This window comes from Pecten maximus, chromosome 9 (genome assembly GCF_902652985.1).
Source record: "Pecten maximus chromosome 9, xPecMax1.1, whole genome shotgun sequence".
Taxonomy (NCBI): Eukaryota; Metazoa; Mollusca; class Bivalvia; order Pectinida; family Pectinidae; genus Pecten; species Pecten maximus.
The window spans coordinates 35,937,233-35,947,289 of NC_047023.1; the positions used below are offsets into that span (position 1 = coordinate 35,937,233).

The 10,057-nt window shown below is 36.8% G+C and overlaps 1 protein-coding gene across 1 annotated transcript in view; it reads left to right on the forward strand.

Annotated features, from left to right (window-relative positions):
• LOC117334119 (probable E3 ubiquitin-protein ligase HERC1) overlaps positions 1-9,942 on the forward strand; it is a 108,728-nt gene extending 98,786 nt beyond the window's left edge. Inside the window, 9 exon segments of the mRNA XM_033893578.1 lie at positions 543-712; positions 965-1,130; positions 1,307-1,383; positions 1,557-1,728; positions 2,850-2,930; positions 3,962-4,114; positions 5,645-5,778; positions 7,668-7,839; positions 8,076-9,942. Coding sequence (XP_033749469.1) covers positions 543-712; positions 965-1,130; positions 1,307-1,383; positions 1,557-1,728; positions 2,850-2,930; positions 3,962-4,114; positions 5,645-5,778; positions 7,668-7,839; positions 8,076-8,273 — 1,323 coding nt within the window. The 3' untranslated portion in view covers positions 8,274-9,942.
• The last annotated feature ends 115 nt before the right edge of the window (positions 9,943-10,057 follow it).

The following is a 10,057-nucleotide window of genomic DNA, read 5'->3' on the forward strand; positions in this document are numbered from 1 at the left end:
TATGTTTAGTCCTAACTTCACAAATGTTACCCTACAGTATGTCAGAAAAGCGAATTCGCTTGTTATTCTGAATATACTGTCGGTGATCAAGCATCTTAAAGAAAGTCTGCAGGACAACATACAATGTAATACATTGTAGTTATACACTGTCAGGTACCTGGGAAATAGATGTGGATAGCATTATACTTTACAAACTCATCTGACACCTGATTTAACTTATAACTTAGCGTGGTGGATGTACTTCTTAATCTCTAAATGGATTGAATTGATCTATCAGTATAAATCTGTAAAGTCAGTATAAATCTGTAAAGTCAGTATAAATCTGTAAAGTCAGTATAAATCTGTAAAGTCAGTATAAATCTGTAAAGTATCATTTCTTACAATCACCAGGTTCTGTATGTTACAAAATATATTGGGACTACCACTTAAAAGCAGCCAAGCAAAAGGCTTGTTATCAAAAGACCAAGGTGAAATTATATACTCAGGTATGAGGACTGTATTTTTATTTTTATCAATAAGAATATCAGTATTTGCGTCCACAGTCTGCCCTTACTCGCTATGAGGCTGGAATGATTGGAATCATTGATGGAAGATTGCGCCCACTCCTGTCTCCCAGGGTCTACACACTGCCCCTTGTCAGGGCCATAGGCAAGACCATGGTACAAGGCAAAAACTACGGCCCACAGATCACAGTCAAACGCCTGTCTACCAGGTATTAAGAACTCTTTCCACTTCATAGTCTTAAGCCTCTTTTAAAAATATTTAATTAAATAAGGCAGAGTCGTGATTACTTTAAAAGATTAAATCTATATGTCATAAGATAGTTTACAACATTTTTGACATAAGTGAACTTACATCAGAATTCATTATACAATTTATGTTAATTTCTCTATTTAGGGGTAAGAAATGTAAGAGAACTTACATCAGAATTCATTACACAATTTGTATTAATTTCTCTATTTAGGGGTAAGAAATGTAAGCCGGTGTTCTCCCAGATTGCCCAGCAGGTTGTCAAACTGAAGGCAGAAGACTTAAGACTACCTGCTCGGGCCTGGAAGGTAAAACTGATAGGAGAAGGAGCAGATGATGCTGGAGGTGTTTTTGACGATACCATTACAGAGATGTGTCAAGTAAGTAGACTTGTGTTTTAATCCTTGGTTTTTATCCTAGATTGTATCTGGGAAATTTATCCTGGTCTTAATTTAAAGGATATCTCATCGTTTGTTTGGATCCTCCTGTTTTTAGTGTTATGATACATGAGCTTTGTTTTTAGAAGATTTTTATATATTAATGCTTTCTTTGATAGGAGTTAGAGATGGGAGTAGTCCCGGTATTAATAACAACTCCAAATGCTCAGAACGACTCTGGAAACAATAGAGATAGGTAAGTATTACATGTACTTACATTAGTACAAGACTTAAGATTCACCAGTATCTACAAATACCAACTCACTATACTTTCCATTATCAATTCACTATGTCAGTATACATTGTACATAGTGTTAATACACTGTATAGGTACAAGTAGTTTTTTATTATCATTTGTCCTCCATCAAGGTTGTTGTTGAACCCGTCACTGACTTCGGAGGAGGACCTGGCACTGTTTAAGTTCCTTGGTATCCTGTTTGGAGTGGCTATCAGGACAAAAAAGCCCCTGGACCTGCACTTGGCACCATGTGTCTGGAAGTTATTAGTCGGCATTCCACTGAAACATGAGGACCTGGAGGAGGTAAGTATTTACCTGTCAACATCCTCCATCAAACATGAGAACCTAGAGGAGGTAAATGTGTTAATGGTCAATATCCTCCACTCAAACACAAAAACCAAGGGGAGGTAAGTAAGTTACTGTTCAACATTCTCCACTCAAACACGAGAACCAAGGGGAGGTAAGTAAGTTACTGGTCAATATCCTCCACTCAAACACGAGAACCAAGGGGAGGTAAGTAAGTTACTGGTCAACATCCTCCACTCAAACACGAGAACCAAGGGGAGGTAAGTATTTACCTGCCAATATCCTCCATCAAACACGAGGACCAAGGGGAGGTAAGTAAGTTACTGGTCAATATCCTCCACTCAAACAAGAGAACCAAGGGGAGGTAAGTAAGTTACTGGTCAATATCCTCCACTCAAACACAAGAATTAAGCCGAGGTAAGTATATTGCTGGTCAATATCATCCATCAAACATGAGAACCAAGGAGAGGTAAGTAAGTTACTGGTCAATATCCTCCACTCAAACACAAGAACCAAGGGGAGGTAAGTAAGTTACTGGTCAATATCCTCCATCAAACACGAGAACCAAGGGGAGGTAAGTATGTTACTGGTCAACATCCTCCACTCAAACACGAGAACCAAGGGGAGGTAAGTAAGTTACTGGTCAATATCCTCCACTCAAACACGAGGACCAAGGGGAGGTAAGTAAGTTACTGGTCAATATCCTCCATCAAACATGAGGACCAAGGGGAGGTAAGTATGTTACTGGTCAACATCCTCCACTCAAACACAAGGACCTGGAGGGTTTAGGTCAGCATCAGTCAACATTCCTCTAACATAGCGGGATCTTTATAATTATTAACATCCTCCGCTCCTAAGCTTTAACCTAAAGACAGATGGTTGGTGTCCCAATCAAAGTTCTTTACTTAGTCTCCATTTTTAACTAAGGAAACTATTTATAATAAGATATAACTATGTGTATAGAGACTGTTTATCTTAGATGTACTGTGTGTCCTCATTATAGATAGGGACATGACGTAATTGTATATTTACATTGTATATTTTCTCTGTTTACAGAATATATTTACATGAAGATCTTTTGTATGAAGAGATTACATGAAATTATTGTGTGTTCACAGGTAGACCATCTATATATACAGAGCCTGATTGGTATATCTGACATACAGAAGAGTGGAGTCAATGAGACAAACTTCCATGAGGTACACACTACTGTTTACATGACATTGACATTTACCATGGTGGCATGTAATACTGAACTTTTTATCCTTTGTCATCTATCATCTGAGCCGAGTTGTTCAAAAGATGATTAGGCTAATAATAGTTTAACAACTATTTTCAAATCATGATCAAATGGATTCTGGTAACATTAACCTGACAAAAGTTATGGAACTTCTAAATATCTCTACAACTTGTCATTTTTAACGAAGATGTACTCACAAATTTTGTAAGAAATAGAATCAAATATTTCACTAATCAAGTAATTAAGTTAACCATCTTTTGAACAACTTGGCCCTGTTGATTTAGCATGTAAATAATCAGATACTAGTTGCACATGGTGCATAGTTAACTGTAAAATTCCTTTTGCCTTTAAAACTTTAAATTTGAATATATGTCTTCCTCATTTTATTCGTAATTCGTCTGAACTTTAAATCTCTCTCTCAGATGGCTGTTAAAGTCCCATAGGGCACTTGTTAGCCAGTGAGCTTATGCCATGACATCAGTCATACAGCATCCATTAACATTTCCTTTAAATCATTACTAGTCCTGAACACCTGAATGGATTTTGATTACCTGAAGGTAAACTTAGTCTGGAGCATTATTTAGCAAATGAGATCTAATGTTGTAAATGAAGGATGTGGCTCCCTGGGGTCCAATAGGGAAAATTGAGGTAAACCATTTAAAATGCTACTAGTCCTGAAGGACTGAATGAATATTGATGAAGTTTGTTTGTGAGCATTATTGGACAAAGGAGATCTAATGTATAAACAGGGGGTGTGGAGGTTACCAGAATATCCAGGTGAGTGATGCAGGTTCTCTGGGCCTCCTGTATATTAATGTTGCCAGTAGAGTCAATATTTAGATATAATTAAATAGAAACCTGACAATGTGTTCTCAGTCAGGCCAACACTACAAAATTACTGATGAGTGTGAGATTTTACCTAATTACCCCTAGCAAATACATGTATTTGTAGAATAGCGATGACTTAATTCCGTTTACAATTTTCCACAGTTCATTCCACTGGACAGTTTTCTGGGACAGAGTTCAGATGGTCGTCTAATTCCAGTGATCCCAGGTGGGAGTACAATTCGTCTCCACTTTCACAACAGACGAGACTATGTTGAGGCCGTCCTTAACTACCGACTCCACGAGATGGATCAACAGGTGAGCTGTCTCCTTTAGGAAATAAAATGGTGTTATATAAAAATGGATTGAAGCCCAGATCTGATTTATTACCAATTCTTCCATTATCGAGAAGAAAATAAAAGACAAAAAAAACATCAAGGCAAAACCATAAGAAACTAGACATATGCAGAAATAACACATAACTTTTTACTGCCAGCTTTTGTACTTAATATCCCACTAACCCTGTGAACCATTTTATTTCATAGCTGATGTATCACTATATCAACAAGAGGCCCATGGGCCTTAGCGGTCACCTGAATTTTGATATATTTTAGTATATTTGGCCCCTGTGCCCTTGAATGAAGGTCAAGGTCATCCACTTGAACAAACTTGGTAGCCCTTCATCCTAGCATGCTACAGACCCAATATCAGGTCTCTGGGCCTGTTGGTAATTGAGAAGAAGTTTAAAATGTAAATTGTTTACGACGGACAATGGATGACACACGACGCCGGACAAAAGGCGATCGCAATAGGTCAACTGCGACTTTGTCTCAGGTGACCTAAAAATGTTGACATAGTTTGTTGTTATTTGTATATTCAGAGCATATATCAGTAGTAAGCTTTTATTCAACACTCAGGTGAAGTTTAGGTTTAGATTGAGTTATGTGCATTGTGTGGCAAGAAACTCAAGTATCTATGAATGTAACCCTAGTAACTATGAATGTAACCCTAGTAACTACAAATGTAACCCTAGTAACTACATATGTAACCCTAGTAACTACAAATGTAACCCTAGTAACTACAAATGTAACCATAGTAACTACATATGTAACCCTAGTAACTACAAATGTAACCATAGTAACTAAGAATGTAACCCTAGTAACTACAAATGTAACCCTAGTAACTACATATGTAACCCTAGTAACTACAAATGTAACCATAGTAACTACAAATGTAATCCTAGTAACTACAAATGTAACCCTAGTAACTACAAATGTAACCATAGTAACTACAAATGTAACCATAGTAACTACATATGTAACCCTAGTAACTACAAATGTAACCCTAGTAACTACAAATGTAACCCTAGTAACTACAAATGTAACCCTAGTAACTACATATGTAACCCTAGTAACTACAAATGTAACCCTAGTAACTACAAATGTAATCCTAGTAACTACAAATGTAACCATAGTAACTACAAATGTAACCATAGTAACTACAAATGTAACCATAGTAACTACAAATGTAACCATAGTAACTACATATGTAACCCTAGTAACTAGGAATGTAACCCTAGTAACTAAGAATGTAACCCTAGTAACTATGAATGTAACCCTAGTAACTACATATGTAACCCTAGTAACTATGAATGTAACCCTAGTAACTACAAATGTAACCCTATTAACTACAAATGTAACCCTAGTAACTACATGTTACCCTAGTAACTACAAATGTAACCCTATTAACTACAAATGTAACCCTAGTAACTATGAATGTAATGTTGGAACAATAGGATTAACACTTTAATGTAACCATAGTAACTAAAATCTGATTGCTTACCTACAGGCAGCAGCAGTGAGGGAGGGCATGGCGTGGATCGTACCTGTGCCCTTGCTGACATTGCTCTCCCCACGGGCCCTGGAAACGATGGTTTGTGGAATGGAGGACATGAATGTGGACATCCTCCGTAAAGTCGTCAGGTAGGCCAGAATTATGTCTTTATCAGATTACAATTTCACACTTAAAATAACACAGGTTCACTGTGAAAGGCAATGTCAGATTTTATTGGAGTACATGGGTACAAGATATGTTATCACTGCAACTGGGTACAAGATATGATATCATGGCAGCTGGGTACAAGATGTGTTATCATGGCAGCTGGGTACAAGATATGTTATCATGGTAACTGGGTACAAGATGTGTTATCATGGTAACTGGATACAAGATGTGTTATCATGGTAACTGGGTACAAGATGTGTTATCATGGTAACTTGGTACAAGATGTGTTATCATGGTAACTGGATACAAGATGTGTTATCATGGTAACTGGGTACAAGATGCGTTATCATGGTAACTGGATACAAGATGTGTTATCATGGTAACTGGATACAAGATGTGATGTCATGGTAACTGGGTACAAGATACGGTATGTTATCTTGGTTACTGGGAACAAGACATGTTATCACTGCAACTGGGTACAAGATAAGTTACCATGGCAACTGGGTACAAAATATGTTATTAAGGCATCTGGGTGCACTATATATATCATCACAGTAACTGGGTACACGATGTATAATCATGGCCACTGTCAGGGTTTAGTTCTCCATTCAGACGACACCTGCCAGATCAAGTGAATTTCCTGTTTAGGTCAACAAGTATGATTAATTCAGTACACAATCACAAAACTTTAATGAATGTTGTGAAAGAAATGAAGTTTATTGAATTGCCAGATGTGTACAATGTAAAACATTACCTTTTATCAACATCCCCCTAACCCTCTCCTCACTCACCCACAGACAACTCCATCATATGTAGAATATACAGTGTGGTACCTTCTACAATTATTTTGAATATGCTTTTGGAATTCTATAATACAATACAGGTGACTCTCCTCTACCAACAGAAGTATGCTTGCTGATTTATAAACAACCCTGTATATATCCTGAAGGTTGTTAGCCAGCAGTAGAAATGTGGTACTATCAAACATTGTGTTGCTGTAACCAGCAGTATAAATGTATTGTGTCACTGTAGCCAGCAGTATAAACGTTATACTATCAGACATTGTGTCGCTGTAACCAGCAGTATAAACGTGGTACTATCAAACATTGTGTCGCTGTAGCCAGCAGTATAAATGTAGTACTATCTAACATTGTGTCACTGTAGCCAGCAGTATAAACGTGGTACTATCTAACATTGTGTCGCTGTAACCAGCAGTATAAATGTATTGTCGCTGTAGCCAGCAGTATAAACATAGTACTATCTAACATTGTGTCACTGTAACCAGCAGTATAAATGTAGTACTATCTAACATTGTGTCACTGTAACCAGCAGTATAAATGTATTGTCGCTGTAGCCAGCAGTATAAACATAGTACTATCTAACATTGTGTCACTGTAACCAGCAGTATAAATGTAGTACATGTACTATCAAACATTGTGTCACTGTAACCAGCAGTATAAACGTAGTACTATCAAACATTGTGTCACTGTAACCAGCAGTATAAACGTAGTACTATCAAACATTGTGTGGCTGTAGCCAGCAGTATAAACGTAGTACTATCAAACATTGTGTCACTGTAACCAGCAGTATAAACATGGTACTATCAAACATTGTGTCGCTGTACGTAGCCAGCAGTATAAACGTTATACTATCAGACATTGTGTCGCTGTACGTAGCCAGCAGTATAAACGTTATACTATCAGACATTGTGTCGCTGTAACCAGCAGTATAAACATGGTACTAACAAACATTGTGTCGCTGTAGCCAGCAGTATAAATGTGGTATTATCAAACATTGTGTCGCTGTAGCAATATAAGCATGACACTATCAAACATTGTGTCGCTGTAATAGCTGATTTTGTGTTTCACAGATACCGAGGTATAGACGAAAAGAGTGAAGTGGTACGCTGGTTATGGGAAGTGCTGGAGTCTTTCAGCAATGATGAACGGATCCAATTCCTGCGTTTTGTGTCAGGGAGGACACGATTGCCAGCAAATCCCTCAGATATATCACAGCGATTCCAGATCATGAACTCTGATAGGGTTAGTCTCTATGAATTATATTTAGTTAAAAAAAAATAACAATTTACAGTATTACTTTGTGTGTTTGTATTTACACTCAACATTGTGAGGGCTTGTGTAGGCTGTCAGTTTTCTAATCTCTGTTGTAGTATAGCTCTTTGTTATGAAATATTCAGATATTCAAATAAACTCTTATTAGATGTTAACTGATTAAAGATATGTTAAATTTCCATTTCTTTCTTTTTTCTCAATTTTAGGGAGTGGATTGTCTGCCTACATCACAGACATGTTTCTTCCAACTTCGCCTTCCATCTTATCCTAGTCGTGAGGTTCTAAGTGAAAAGTTACGATATGCCATATACAATTGCCGGTCAATTGATATGGACAACTATATGCTAGCAAGAAATGTGGAGAATGATGTGCCATCTGACGATGAAGGAATGGAATACATGTAAAAATGTAGACAAGTGCAGATAGATACAGCAATTGTCTCCATAGAAAAGACAGAAAAATATATAAAAATGGTGTTTTTGTGTACATGGATGTATGTGTGAATTTTCTGAAACAGCTTGGCATGTGTTCAAGAATGGATTCTACTCTAAAGTTTCCTAAAACCAAAACCAGGATTAGTGAACTGATAACTGTCTACCGCATCATCCTGAAACTTTGCCAAAGCATTGATAAAAATGTGAGATTGCATCTTGAAACTTGTCAGAGAGGTTTTACACAAACAGTGTTTAAAATCTTATTGACATTTCTAGCATAATATACAAAATAGATGTAAATATAGATGTTTCACAATGATTTCTGGTGATTGTGAGTGTTGGGCCCTACAAAACCATTAAATTGGTGTCAAATCTATGTAGGGTTGGTATGTTGTACCTAGAAATCCATTAGATAGGGGTCAAATCCATGTAGGGTTGGCGTGTTGACTCTAGAAAACCAGTAGGGGTCAAATACATGTAGGGTTGCACGATATGTACATTGTAATGTACAATATTTGACTGTCACATTTGTGTAACCATAGTTTGCTGTGTATATTTTGCTAAGCTAAGTTATTTCTGTATACATGTGCTAATTTATGATATTCTTTTATAACGAACTGTGATATTGCCAAGGTATGATAGGAATCTGTTTCACGTGTCATATACACTTGTATATATATGTTTTAAATGCATGTGTAAATCCAGTATAAAGTAGAATTTGGATCAAGTCAATGCCGATTTGTATCCAACTTATTTAAATTTGATAGAAATGAAAAAGGCAAAGATAATAGGTTCAAAACGATCTCTAAACTCTGTATTGAATTAATTCATGTCTAGAAAGTCCCTCTCCACCAGTTGTAAGGGCAAGGCAATGAGAAATGTCTTTCATTTTTATTCTGCACATGGGCAGACCTCCTATACCATAAGTTTTGTTTCATTTGCTCCTTGCATATTTTGCTGGCTACTGTGAAATTGGAAGTTTGCGGTTGAGGTCAACACATTGTTATTCCAGTTATACCAAAGATTAATAACACATGTACACTTCAAATACTGTATACAGTTTAGATGGTAAAATTCATCGACAAATACTGTATAGTTCGTCAAATTCATGGAGAATTAAATTTCACTATATTCGTGTTCATTAAATGCAGCACAGAAATAAATGTCCAGACAATATTCATACAAACAAATGTATATTAGTGTTAACTACAGAATGTTATCAGGGTCTGGTTGTGTGAAATTAAATACCTCCAATTAGCTATAGGTCCAACTGGAACGACCACAAATGATTAGCCCCATGGATTTTAGTATCTAAACAGTGTATAGCTTTCACTGGAGTATCCCGATATATTTTGATTTTTCTCACGCTTGATATCATCAGATGTGGACACATTCTTATGAAGATATTTATAGGGCTCAGACCTTACATCAAACATGTAAATGACCCCATATATACCTATTGGACTTTATAACTTGTCTTACCTTCAATGATAAGAAGGCTATGTCCAGTGACTAAAACTTTTGTTCAAGGAATGTTGAGTATAGGAGATTGAAACAAAAATGTAGATCATTGGTAACATACTAAACGTTTCTGTATACCGTCATGTGTCTACCAAATAAAATATTGTCAATGAATCAATTAGATGCCTCGTCTTATTGTCATCAGGAAGGGGGTCATTAACGGCAAACATTTATGAGGACAAACTTGATGGTCCTTTAGAGCCAGTGAGCCGATACCATGCGACATCTGCCGT